Genomic DNA, 14,469 nt, shown 5'->3' on the forward strand with positions numbered 1-14,469 from the left:
TGAAGCGGCCTTGCTGTGGATGTGCTGTGTCTTGCGACACTGCTTCTGACCCAGGGCGATGGGCAGGGTGCAGGGATGACCCGTCATCCAGGAGGTGCTCAGATGAGAGGGAGGGTGGGAGGGGTGTGGAGTGTATGTAGGGATGAAATGGGTGGGAGTGTTTTTATGCCTTTCCCTTTTTGGCTACCTCCCTTGGAAGGGGGAAAAAGCCTTGGTATATGTATGTATGTATGTATGTTTATTCAAATGTATTGAAATGGGCCAAAGTTATATTTCTCTAGGATTTGTACATGATTAATTATACTTATTTTATCTATCTTTTCTTCTTAGTTTCACCTGGCATTGGTGGTTTGGAGTATTTTCCTGTGTCTGATCGGCCGAGCCTTCAACATCTTCCCACTGTCGTGTCTGGTGAACAAGTTCCGAGACCATCAGATCACTAACAAGATGATGTTCATAATGTGGTTTAGTGGCCTGAGGGGTGCAATTGCATATGCACTTGCTCTTCACCTTGAATTTAGTGATGAGAAGAGACATGTTATTGTTACGACTACACTCATCATTGTGCTTTTCACAGTTTTTGTTCTTGGAGGATTGACCATCCCTCTTATAAAGGTAATTTGTGTGTTGACTTCAAATATTGGGAGATGACACTTTGAAACAATACATATAGAATAATAGGGAGTGAGTGATGTATAGCAAAGTGATAAGTAACTTTTTTTTTCTTCTTTATGCTGTGTATACTCATGTATAAGCCAATTCCCTGTTTAGTGTGACTCCTGATTTATAACCAAGATTCGTAGGCATAAGAGATTGTCAGAGATGAACTGTTTTATGAAGAATTGTACATACATATACCAAAGGCTTTTTCCCCCTTACAAGGGAGGTAGCCAAAAAACAAAAGGCATGAAAACCACTCCCACCCATTCCATCCTCAACATACTCCACTCCCATCCAACCCCTTTCCTCCCTTTTATCTTGGCACCTCCTGTTTGTTTGTCATCCAGGAAGAGCTAAGATAAGAGGGAGGGAAGGGGGTGGATGAGAGTAGAGTATGTGGGGCTGGAATGGGTGGAAGTGGTTTTTATGCCTTTGTTTTTTGGCTATCTCCCTTGTACATGAGGAGGTGAGGAGGAGAACAGGGGTGGAAAGGGAGTTGGGAGATAGGGTTGATGAAAGAGTATTAGGATGGTTTGGACACATACATATACCAAAGACTTTTTCCCCCCTTACAAGGGAGGTAGCCAAAAAGAAAAAGGCATAAAAACTATTCCCACCCATTCCATCCTAAATACACTCTACTCCCCTCCACCCTCTACCTTCCCTCTTAAATTGGCACCTCCTGGATGACGGGTCATCCCTGCATCTTGTCCACTGCCCTGGGTCAGAGGCAGTGTTGCAAGACACAGCACATCCACAGTAAGGCCACTTCATAAAATCAGCGACCTCCCCTCTCCATCCCCTCATGCAGAAAAGGAGAAGACTGGGAGAAATCCCTTTAGGCTGTGTCAAATTTTTCTCACTCATACTACCACACCCCCCATCCCCCATCCCCCTGCCCATTCCACCTCATTCATCACAACATCATCCATATACAACCATTCTCCATTCACCCCTGTCTTCTGTCCTTCCTCAATAGACATTCCCCTCTTCCCCAAAGCCCCTTTCACCCCATCCATCCATATCATCCTAGGTCGCCCCCTCATGTTCACTCCCTCCACATCTGCCTTCCATACCTCTTTTACTAGTCTTTCTTCACTCCTTCTTTCCATGTGTCCAAACCATCCCAATACTCTTTCATCCACCCTATCTCCCAACTCCCTTACCACCCTTGTTCTCCTCCTCACATCATTTCTCACTCTATCCAGCCAAGTAACCCCCATCATACTTCTCAGACACCTCATCTCAAACACATTCGAACTCCTTCTCTCTTCCTCTCTTATGATGTTTCTGCCCCATACAGTGCTGTTGGCACAATCACGCCTTCATACAATCTCCTCTTCACCTCCATTCTCAAATGTCTATTCCTCATTACATTTTTTAATCTACCAAGGCATTTACTCGCTTCTCTCAATCAACATTCTACCTCCACCTCCACTACACCCTTTCCTGCCACATTTGAACCCAAGTATCTAAAACTATATACTTCCTCCAGTTGTTCTCCCTTAATGCTCACTTCCAGTCTGCTGCCACTTTCACCCCTTGTACATTTCATCACCTTACTTTTACCCACATTTATCTTTAACTTTCATCTTTCACACATTCTCCCAAACTCTGTCACCAACTTCCTCAATTCCTCCTCTGATCCTGCTACAAGTGCAGTGTTGTCCTCAAACAACAGCTAACTCACCTCCAACTTTTCTCCATTTTCTTTAAACATCTCTAATCCCTGACCCACCAACCTTGCATTTACCTCTTGCACCACCCAATCCATGTACAAGTTGAACAGCCAGGGCGACATAACACATCCCTGATGAAGTCCCACCTTTACCTCGAACCACTCACCTTCTCCATTTCTAATCCAAAAACATGCTCTACTATTCTCATAAAAACTCTTGACAGCTCCTAGAAGCTTTCCTCCTATCCGTTATATCTGCAAAACCTCCCACAGTGCCTTCCTGTCTACCCTATCTTAAGCCTTTTCCAGGTCCATAAAAGCCCAAAAAACATCCTTACCTTTTCCTATAGCTTTCTCATATATCTGTCTTACCACAAAAATATGATCTACACAACCTCTACCTGTCCTAAATCCACACTGTTCCTCGCCAATTACTCTCTCTGTTCCTCTCAATCAAGACCCTCCCATAAGCCTTCCCAACTACACTTAACAAGCTCATCCCTCTAAAACTACTACACTCACCTTTTCCCTTGTAAAGTGGAACTATACAGGCACTCCTCCAGTCCTCTTGCACTCTACTCTCTCTCCAGCAAACATTAAATAACCTCACCAGCCAGTCCACCATTACTGTACCTCCTTTTTTTAGACATGCTGCATAGCATCCATCCAGACCAGGTGCCTTCTCTGCTCTCATCATCTTAACAACTGCCTTCACATCATCCTTCCTTATTTCTCTTCCATTTTCCTCACTCATCACTCATTTTCTTAGCACTTTCCACTGCAACTATCTTTCCCTTCCTAACCTCCTTCACATTTAGCAACTCCCTAAAATACTCTGCCCATCTTCCCCTTACTGCCTTCTCTTCCATTATCATCTCTCCATCTGCACCTTTTACCTTTTCTTCTCTACTTGATTCACCTCTTCTTCCTCTCTTAATTTCTTTCCAAAACATCTTTTTATTACTTTCAAAATTTTGTCATACTCTTATCCCATTTCACATCTGCTCTCCTCTTTGCCTCCTTTACCTTTTACTTTACTTCTCTTTTCTTTTCTTTGTACCTCTCATATGACTCCCTCGTCCTATTTTGTAACCAGTCTGTGAAAGCTCGCTTCTTCTCTTCTACACCCTTCTTTGTTTCCTCATCCCACCATTCACTACCCTTCCTTCTATTTCCTCCTGTCCTTCGTGTTCCACACACCATCTTTGCACACTTTGTGACTCCCTCCTTGAACCATCCCCATTCCTCCTCCACTCCTAGCTCTACTCTATCCTTCACTCCCTCCCACTCCTCCCACAGCTTCTTCTTGTACTCCTTCTCCTTTTCCTTTTCATTTAAAGAGTTCACTCTAAGTACCTCCCTACCTTTTGTCCTTTTCCTCTTTCTCCATCTATCCTCCACTCTCAACTTACCTTCCACCAAAAAATGATCTGATATTCCCCCACCCTCTCCCCTTAGCACATATACATCCTTAACTCTTCCTATTATACTCCTATCTACCACTACATAGTCCATTAACGCTCTATCCACCACCCTTCCATCCACCACCCTCTGCCATGTGTACTTATGCTTGACTTTCTTCTGAAACACTGTATTTGCTGTCATCAACTCTCAAGACACATCTCCACCATCAACTCTCCACTACAATTCTTTCCTGGAACTCCACATTTCCCAACCACTCCATCAATTGGTTCATTTCCTACCCTAGCATTAAGGTCTCCCAATACTACTACATTGACATTCCTCCCTAATCCCTCTATGCACTCATTTAAATCTATCCAAAAAGCCACCCTTTCTTCTACACTCTTCTCACTACCAGGCCCATATGCACTTACAAAAACCCACATCTTCTTTTCCAGTTTCACCTTCATCCACATTATCCTTGACAAAACCTCCTTCCACTCCACTACATGTTTACCTATCTCTTCACTTTCTATTATAACCACACCTTCTCTCCCTCACCCTCTCTTCACTCCTGATAACCTCCCACTTACACTCCCAAACTCACACTCACCCTTCCCTCTCAACTTAGTTTCACTCAAAGCCAACACATCCATCTTTTTTCTCACAAACATACTACCAATCTCTTCCCTTTTACTCTCATCTGTACCACATCTATACACATTAAAAGTCCTAAACCTTAGGGTGCTGGTTGGAAAACTTCTAGACCCTCTTATGCCTTCACATTTTTTAGGAATGTCCCCTGTGGGGCTACAGGGAGAAGGATGCCTGGTCCCAATCCCCGTCCCATTTTTCTTGCCTCTTACAATCCAAGTGGAAATACTTGGTGGCAGTATTCTTTTCCCCGCACCACAGGGTAGGCGAAACAAGGAAATGTAATTCAGAGAAATTGTACAAGACAGCAACAAGGGTTTGGGGGACAGCATAACAGAGGGACAGTAGCTGTAAAGGGAAAAAGCCTGTAGTATATGTATGATATGTATGTATTTTGATCTTTATAGAATGTTATAATAATATCAGCATACTGGGTTCCATTACTCTTCTTTTGTTTACATGTTCTTGTGTATTAAGTATTAATTTTTTCTAATCCTTTGTTAATTACTTTTCACCTCATACACAGTATTTGAAGGCTGACAAGACTGTGCGAAGTAGGAGAAGAAAAGAAAAAGTGGACAAGGAGTTGACATTAAGTAAGACAAGAGAGTGGGTAAGTATCATTACCATTGAATTGTATTCAGTATATTAGTTTTTCAGAATATAGTAGTTTTATTGTAAACATGAGGAGGTAAGACAGTGAATGGCAATGGTGGGGAACAGACACTAGTTGTCTGGTCTCCTCACTTGAAAGGTGGAAAAAATACAAATAAAGTTGGTAGAGATCTTGGGCCCGGACCATAGACTTAGTGTCAGCCCCATGGAGCTGCATGTATAGGTAGAGGTTGTTTGTCATATGTGTGCAACTGAAATGAAAGGGGACGATGTTTGAATCTTTATTGTGATGTAAGTGTAAGGAGCGGGAGCGTTGGATGCTCTCTGTATAGGAGATGGGTATAGACTGACGTGGGGGCAAACTTGTTCTCCTTAAGCAGAAGAAAGATTATGCCATGCCTTAGTAAATATGTATGAATGAAGGCCTTGTGGCCATGACAAAGAGTCCTTGTAATGGAAAGTGTCTGGTGGTTGGGGCACTCTACAACACTACGGTGCAACCCTACAGTGCCCTGCTCATGTCAAATGTCAGGGCACCTTATAGCACTACACCACACCTCCCCATCCTCTGCACTCACATGACATGGCGAGGGGTATGCTTACCCGCCAGCAGGGGTGAGAGGCGGAATTAGGGGGATCTGCGCATGACGGCAGGTCCTCCACCTAGGGACAGGATGTGGTGGGGCAGCATCACCGGAGACCGGTGGTTGCTCCCGTGGATGGTGGGGTGGCACTGTGCTGGTTGGACAGCGCCAATTCTCGTCAGTGGAAAGGGCGTTTCAGAGCTTCCAATATGGAGGGATGAAGGTGGGTAGGGTGCAATGGTCAGATGGAAGCCCAGAGGTCATGCAGGTAAGTGGGTGACTGTAGGTGGGGCTTGTCAGTGTCGTGGCCTGTAGTCTCCAGAGTATCCAGTCGACATCGGTGGTGAGCAATGGGTCATCACCGCGATGCGCTGGTATTGCTGGTGATGGCGCTCCTGATGTGAGGAGGGAGATGAGTGGACAATGGTCCATCAACCACCAGAAGTGGGGCCATCCAAACGGGTATGGCTTGCATTTGGATGCAGCCCAGGTGGTAGTAAGCATGTCAGGTTTCGGCGTCCATCGGAAACAGTGGACCAAACTGAATGAGGTGGAAGTGCCTGGTATTTTACCTGCATGCACACTGTGTCGGGGGCAGAATCAAAGTGGGTCCATGCACAAGGACGGCATGTCCTCCACCGAGCGGAGTGGGCGGTCTGGTGCTGTAGAGGTGTGATGCATCTGTCTGCAGTACCACTGGCAGGGCAAGATCGAAGGGCACCAGCACGGGTGGCAGCGACAGAGCTCGCCTTACGACAGGCAGGACAATACCTTGTTGCACCATTGAGTCAAGGTCTTCCTTTGCTTAAACCAGAAATGCAAATGGTATCGGCCTGTGTATGTGGGCGGCGAGGGGGATCGCGTCAGCTTGCAGGTTGGTTCTCGTGAGGAGGCAGAAGCATCATCTTTCCTAGGGGGACGGTGCTGGGGTCATCCTTGGAAACCAGCACATCATTAAAGTTCCATAGGTAGTAGTCACGAGTGGTGGCCGGTGAGCTGTCAATGGGCAGTGTTAGCTCAATGGACCTGTTAGCTCAGCGGACCTGTTCGCGTATGTCATCGCCAAGACAGGCTCTGGGAAGTTGAGTGGGACTATGGCCAAGCCAAAGGAGAGGAGGGGTGTTCAGACCTCCCCGTGAATCCGTATGGCGGCATTGCGGTCCCTGTCTCCGACATTGAAGTGGTGTGTATTGCAGGAGACATGTGAGATATGTTGGCTGCATCATCTGCGCCAAGAGCGGCAGCTGTAGGGCTCCTGATATCTCCGACATGTCTAGGTGCCGAGTGCCTTTCCCTGTAATGTCTGTACCTGTGTCAGGCAGCACGGCGTGGGCACTGACAGATGGTGGAGGGTGGTCAGCCGGAAGTGTCCCGTTGTGGGGGGCATGTGAGATATGTCAGCTGCGTTGTCTGTGCAGAGAGTGGCGGCTGTAGGGCTCTTGTTATCTCTGACATGCCTAGGTGCTGAGGGCCTATCCCCATGATATTCGCACCTGTGTAAGGCAGCATGTTGCAGGCACTGACAGGTGGAGGATGATGGGCCAGAAGGGTCTAGGATGGCAGGTGTCAGCCTTCCCTGGAGAAGGGGGGTGGGGTGTGTGTGTCTGGTGGAGAACCCTTTGCATGTCCTACTGGGTGTCTGAGATTGTCACCATCAATGCCTCCTGTGGGCAGCAGTGGTGTTGCCACCTCCTGTGGTGACGTAATTGCAACGAGGGAACAGAGGCAGTGATACAGACCTATGCAAGTCAGCTGGGCTCCGTGTGGGTGGCACTCGTGGAGAGCTGGGCAAAGCAGGATAAAGGCCTCTTTGTTCGCGCAGCCTGTGTAAGTGGCCTGGGCCCCGTGCAGGGTGATGTTCGCGGCCAGTAGAGTGAAGCAGTGGGATGAAGGCCTCTTTATTCACACCACTACATGCGCAAAGGCTTATCACTATTACACGATTTTTCATGGTCCCGTGCATCCACACTATGATCGGTCCAGCGTGTTCACTGTTGCCTATTGGTCTAGTTTCATCAGTGCTCCATTCGTGTACGCACCACTGATTCACGTATTGTCCCATGTTTCACTGTTGCAAGCAATTGCAAGCATTATCCTCACTCTGCCATGTTTGTCATATGTGTGGAACTGAAATGCAAGGGGACGATGTTTGAATCTTTATTGTGATGCAAGTGTACAGGAGCAAGAGTGTTGGATGCTCCCTGTATAGGAGATGGGTATAGACTGACATGGGGGCAACGTCGTTTTCCTTACACAGAAGGAAGACTATGCCACGCCTTGGTAAACATGTATGAATAGGCCTTGTGGCCATGACAAAGAGCCCTTGTACTGGAAAGCATCTGGTGGTTGGGGCACTCTACAACACTATGGTGCATTCCTATGGTGACCTGCTCATGTCAAATGCCAGGGCACCTTATAGCACTATGCCACAGAGGTGAGGTTGTTAATGAGTTTTGAAAATAGATAGGTTGAGGTGATTCTCTCTGACATCCATTGTGCAGAACCACCACTATCAGGTACCCATCTTTTGTCCCAGTTTTGTTATGCAGAATAGTTAATAATACCATAGGTCTTGTTTCATTAACATGTCAGTAAGAAGATTCTGAAGTTCAAATACTGATATATTTTTGACAATGCAACACAAGTTCTTTGTTTAACTTTGAGTGTATAGATTAATTGTTATGATTTTTCTTAAATGTAACAGGGTCAGGCAGTTGATTCAGAACATTTGTCTGAGTACACTGAAGAGGAGTATGAAGCACCTGCCACTGCCCATCTGACAGGGTTCCTGCGCATTGACAACTTATACATCCGTCCATTTTTGATTCGCAAACTGACACATCAAGAAGTAAGGCAACCTATATATATTTAAGACATATTTGATGAATATTTTCCTCTACTAATATCACTGAATGTGAGCTAAGATAAGAGGGAGGGTGGAGGGGAGTGGAGTGTATTTAGGGATGGAATGAGTGGGAATGATTTTATGCCTTTTTCCTTTTGGCTACCTCCCTTGAAAGAGGGAAAAAGCCTTGGTATATGTATGTACAATAAAAGCTCTCTTATCCGGCATCACTGGGACCAAAGGCATGCCGGATACTCGAAAATTCCGGATACTTGAAGGGGTTGCTAAAGTAAGTGAAGGGGTACAGAAATATGTCTACAATCACCCCCTTTACTCACTATTAATGTCAGTTAACATATAGTATCACATACCGTAACATAAACAAAGCATCACATGATTGCGGCGTCACCACCTCACTCGCCAACATACAGTTCATCACTAGACACTAACCTTCTCTGTACTTTTCTGAAGGGGTTACTAAAATAAGTGAAGGGTTACAAAAGCAATGTCCAGCTTTCTTATTCCATGCCGAGTCTTGGATCGGTGTAGCCAACCATTTGAGAACTGACATGTTTCAGCTTCACCCATCTTTTTTGCTAGGTCGTGTCCTTTTTCTTGCAGCATGGGGCCTGTTATTGATACTCCTTCGGATTTTTCAGGCAAAACCACTCGTACAACACTTTGTCAATCATGTCCCCACGCTGATATTGTAAAGTGTGACGGTTTTCAGCAGCTTTTGGGGTATCTGTCTACTTCATAAACTCACGGAACTTCTTCGATTGGCCCTAAATATCGTAGATGGTTGATGAGCCTATGCCGAATTCGTCCATGAGTATTATTCTGTTTTCCACTTTCTCTAAACGTTTGCAAATATCCACCTTCTGCCTTAGTGTAAGCACAACACGTTTCTGTTTATCAACTTTGGGCATGATGGAAGTTTACAGGGGAACACTTGAGGAAGAATGTAGCTGAACTGAGCGGAGACAAACATAAACGTGGCACATGTGAGACTGAACAGCGTGGGCAGTGGGCTGTGGCGGGTGATGTGAACCTGACCCAGACAGTGGTGCACTTTGGTGACGGCGGGAACAATTAAAGCCTCGCGCTGGAAATTTTATCGATTTGTATTGATTTCATATAGATTTTTATAGATTTTAATGCTCCGAAAAAATATGCCGAATACTTGAAGTTGCCGGATACCTGAATGCCGGATAAGAGGGCTTTTACTGTATGTGGTATATGGTATATGTATGTATGTGAAGAAAATTATTAAATTTCTCTAGAAGTTTTTGAAAGATGTCCTTCAAGAAATGGTAATGTGAGTGTACATTGTGTATATAATTTTTTTTATGTAAATAGAATATTGCTGATGAAATGTTCTTGTTTTTTCCAGGTACGGTCCCATGCATATGATTTGAAGAAACAATGCTATCAGTCTATTAATGTCCAGCCATCTGACTCAGAGGAAGAACTTTTTGTCGCTAGTTAGTTGAATGCATCAAAGAAATGCAAAAATTTTCCTATTGCCATTTACCATTAGTCATGCCAGGGTAATATTTTATGATTATTAATATATCTAATGGTGAGTTGAGACATGAGAGTGTATAAAAGAATGTTTTACTGTTTATAGAAGCTGTTGGTATTGAAGTGATAATGTATATATTGCATGTGTGGAAGTATGTAAACTACATTTTATCATTGTGATCTTGTCTTCATTGGGCAATTTATTCTGCCATCCAACACACCATTTTTGCACACTTTAATGGTTCATCTTGGAAACACATCCATTCTTTTTATACCCATTTTGCCCCTCATTTGCTACATGCCATACATCTCTTAGTTTTGCCAGATATTTCTCCTCTTTCACTTTCTCACTCAATACATTTTTTCATATATTACATATATAATGCACCCCAACTTTTTCTAATTTATCCACCTTACAACCCCTTTGTCTTCCTTCCTTCACTCCTCCCTGAACACATACATATCTAGAACTTGCCCAATCACCCTCTTAGACAGCACTTCAGACGGGTAATTTATTAAGGCTTTCTTGACAAATACCTTCCCTCAAACCACCTTGGCTCATGTATACTTATGTATATTAGGATAATTGTTACCTCAGATTGTACCGACTTAAAACCTGGAATTCCACAGCACTTGATAATATTCCTTGGGACCTCCCATACCTCTGGGAAGAATCCTGGGACAGTTGTCTGTGTTAATATTAGTGCAGGACAGTTTGCCACCAGAACAGGAGGTTAGCATAATAAGTCTTGCACCATGGATGTCATGTCTTTAGTCTGTAGCATTTTATTTATTTATTTCATTTATTGTTACCATTATTTTTTTTATGGTGAAACAAATTTAAATTCATAATATTTTCACATGGTTATTCAATGACTGCCAGTTTGGAAGACAAGATTTTGTAAGAGTTAACAGATTTATACTGTACTTCTACATGTGACATGACAATGTATATGTGTGATATCTTTGTTACAGTTTGAATATGATATATATAAATGAAATATTGTATATTGATGTGTATTATATCAGTTAAGATGATATTAGGCTATTACATTACATGGGAGTTTTATGAGCATGACATTAGAATTATGTCATCAAGTTTTCCAGTTAGTGCATCATGTTGCAATAATATTAGTTTATTATATCCTCTTGCACTGTGGAAAGACTTTTATATCAGTTACTATACAAGATTTACTAAGAGATGAATCATATTTTACTCAAAGCAGTTCATTAACAGATTCATCATCTTTTGACCTAAATACTACCAAAGGGTTCCTGCATGGCTAGATAAGAACCTAGCAGCAGCCATAATAAAACTGTAAGTGCCACCCAGTACCCCAGTACAGAGGGAACTAAGTAGATAGTTTTGCACATATCCTATGTACCACATATATTTCATCAGATTTGCTATTAAATACTTTGTAGCTTACAATATAATACTGTGTATTGCTTTTACTGTAAAAGGGTTTTGGAACCAGTTTATGTATTTCATATTTGTTTTGATTCATTGTGTATATGTATTTAGAAATTGACTTGTATGTATAATTTTTTGCAATCCACCACATTACTGTGGACAGCTCCCATTTCAGTGGGGAGGTTTAAAGGAAACTAGGGCCAAGAGTGTGTTTATCTTCTGTTATATAGGCATGGCCCAACTTCACCCAGACATGCTGGGGCCTGACTGGGTGGAAGCAGAGATGACTTTCATGTAAGGGTAGTGTATGTATTAGGAAGGAATTGAATTGTCTGTGAATGTGTTGTATGAACAGGGCCTCAGGTTACCCTGACAGAGTGTAAGCATATGTAGTATACATATGAAACTTTACTATCGGCACCCATTTTTGTGGTGTATATCCTGGGTATTTGAACTTGGGTCACTTGATCATGAAACAAAAGTGCTACTCGAGGTACGGTTTTCAGAAGCTTTAGTACAAGGGTGCATGTGGAAGGTGTTGGACCAACTTTGTGTGTTGTGTGTGCAGGCATTACAGGGTGCAAATGTACACACCACATTTTCTATGATTCCAGGAACCAAAGACAGGTACCATTAGTAGTGGTCCTACAATATGGATGTTATAGATAATCATCATGTTGTCCATTTTCAAAACCTGTCAAAATCCTCACCTCCATCTAGAGGTGGGGGCCTAGCTCTATTTCCAGATCAGCCCAAGGTTTCTTCCTATGAGCTTCAACTGTATTTCGTCCACATTTTTACATAAGGAGAGCTGACAATCAGCAACTACTCCCCTCACACTATGTACATCAAGCTGGTGATATAGAAAGTCTCGCATTAATACAACACAGACATCAAACCAACATTTCTCTCCCAAGATTTAGGGGGAGGGGGGGGTTGCTGAGGACTTTAGCCAGCTGCTGTGGGATTGTGGGTTTCTATTGAGTGAAACTTGAGATAGGTTATTATAATTGTTATGCATTCCATGTTAACTCACTTTATATAAAATGTTTACCAATTTAATCTCTTTTTACAAAGTGATATTTTGAGATGTTTTTCGTAACTTGAATTATTAACATCAAAGGAGTGACCTTGAGGAGAGCAGGTATAAAAATGTGATGTTGTGCAATATTATGTTTTGCATTAAAAATGCTTCATGATTTATTAGATATTAGCTGGTTTCATTAATGTTCAAGAAATTATTTGAGGTTTATCTTTTTTTTTTTTTTTTCATCAAAACTGCTATTACAACTGATCTATATTGGTTGTATTTTTGTTGCTGAATTGTGGTGTGCCAGACTTCTACAGTATACAGTTTACATTTTATGTAAATTATATTATTTTGATTATAAAATGTTATATTGTTATCCTTTTACTTGATAAATCCATATGCATTACTTAGGAAAATATACAAATTGCTATTGGTCTGCCCTGTATTTGGGAAATGACTATAATTATGCATGCTGAAGTATCTTTGTTGTTCAATACACCATACACCTATTCATTGCCCCCCCCCCTCCCATCTGAGCTTCTTGTGGATAAAATATTATTTCTGACCATACCACACTGCTTAGGTCAGAGGCAAGACACGGCACCTCACAATTCATCTCTTCCTCCAACAGCATCTGCTTACAGTTAACATTTAGTTATATGTACACTCCCCTATTGCATCACATCACCCCTGCCCCTTCTACCTCAAGCCAAATGAAGAATAGGGATCAATTTCACCCAGGCACAACCTCGTTCTTCATAACCACTTTCAAACCATTGTAGCCAACCTACAGCTTCAAATACACCTGACCTCTTAACACAAGGTTCTGGTCCTGGAGCTGCAGCGTCTACGTCGTGGGACCCCCCCCCCCCAACCCCAAGAGTTGGGGGCCAAACGGCTCTACGCAGGTGGCACCGATCCCCAAGAGGAGCTACGCCTATCTTGGGGAGTACCACAATCCTTTTTCCCAACATGCAATATTACGTTTTTTCTGCACCAAGGGGTGATTTTCCAGCGATCACCCCTCTTCTTCTACTTTTAGCTGGAGATGTAGAGAGCAATCCTGGGCCCACCACAAAATACACAAGCCCAACATGCTCTAAACCCATTACTTCAAGCAGACAGACAAAGGGCTCAATTCAGTGCAATATGTGCAAAAACTGGGCCCACCTCACTTGTACAACACTTGCTGACACAAACCAATACACAAACACTTGGACATGTCCTACCTGCCCTCCAGTAACTCCACTCCCACCTCCCCAACCACAGCCAGCACCCTCACCCACTCACAATTTCCCTCTGCCCTTACCCCCGATTAGTACTCCCCTTCCTTTGTCCCCGATCTCTCCTTTCCCCCCCCTCTGACCCAGATCCTACACCTTCCCCACTACCACCCCATCCTCAACCCCAAACGGCAACATACAAAACACACAACATCAACATATTACAACACAACATTGACGGTATTAACACGAAAAAACATGAACTTGAACACTTTCTTAAACAACACAACATACACATTACGATTTTACAAGAAACAAAACTAAGACACTCGCACAAAACACCATCATTTCATAATTACACCATCAGACAAGACCGGACTGACGGCTATGGCGGTGGACTCATCACCCTGATCCACCACTCCATCTGTTTTGTGGACACAAGTGCCACAACCAAAATTCTCCTCCCTACCACAGATAACACAACAGAAATCCAATCCATTCGAATCCGCACAGGCAACAAATCAACACTGACAATAGTTAACATGTACATTCCCCCCCAATCATCCCCCACAGTTCCAGACACCTTCAGGCCTCATTTTAGCCAACTAGCCTCAATCCCCAACCTGATCATGGGTGGAGACTTCAACGCCAAGTCGTCTGCCTGGTATGTCGACAACCCTGACACAGACAGAGGGCTTGATATACAGACTCAGTTTGACTCATTGACTATCATGAACAACACACATAATCATACACATATCCCACACCAAGCCCTCTACACTCCCTCCTCTCCTGATATCACCTTTTGCTCCCCCTGCCTAATCCCAACAACATGGAGAGT

General features: G+C 43.4%; 1 protein-coding gene across 1 annotated transcript in view; it reads left to right on the top strand.

The window, feature by feature from the left end:
• Positions 1-12,768, top strand: part of Nhe1 (Na[+]/H[+] hydrogen exchanger 1) — a 39,353-nt gene extending 26,585 nt beyond the window's left edge. The window contains exons 10-13 of the mRNA XM_076178599.1: positions 331-615; positions 4,920-5,006; positions 8,297-8,440; positions 9,831-12,768. Coding sequence (XP_076034714.1) covers positions 331-615; positions 4,920-5,006; positions 8,297-8,440; positions 9,831-9,926 — 612 coding nt within the window. The 3' untranslated portion in view covers positions 9,927-12,768. The remainder of the gene's footprint in view (positions 1-330; positions 616-4,919; positions 5,007-8,296; positions 8,441-9,830) is intronic.
• The last annotated feature ends 1,701 nt before the right edge of the window (positions 12,769-14,469 follow it).

Source organism: Oratosquilla oratoria, chromosome 41 (assembly GCF_046742065.1).
Source record: "Oratosquilla oratoria isolate Oo_2021 chromosome 41, ASM4674206v1, whole genome shotgun sequence".
Taxonomy (NCBI): Eukaryota; Metazoa; Arthropoda; class Malacostraca; order Stomatopoda; family Squillidae; genus Oratosquilla; species Oratosquilla oratoria.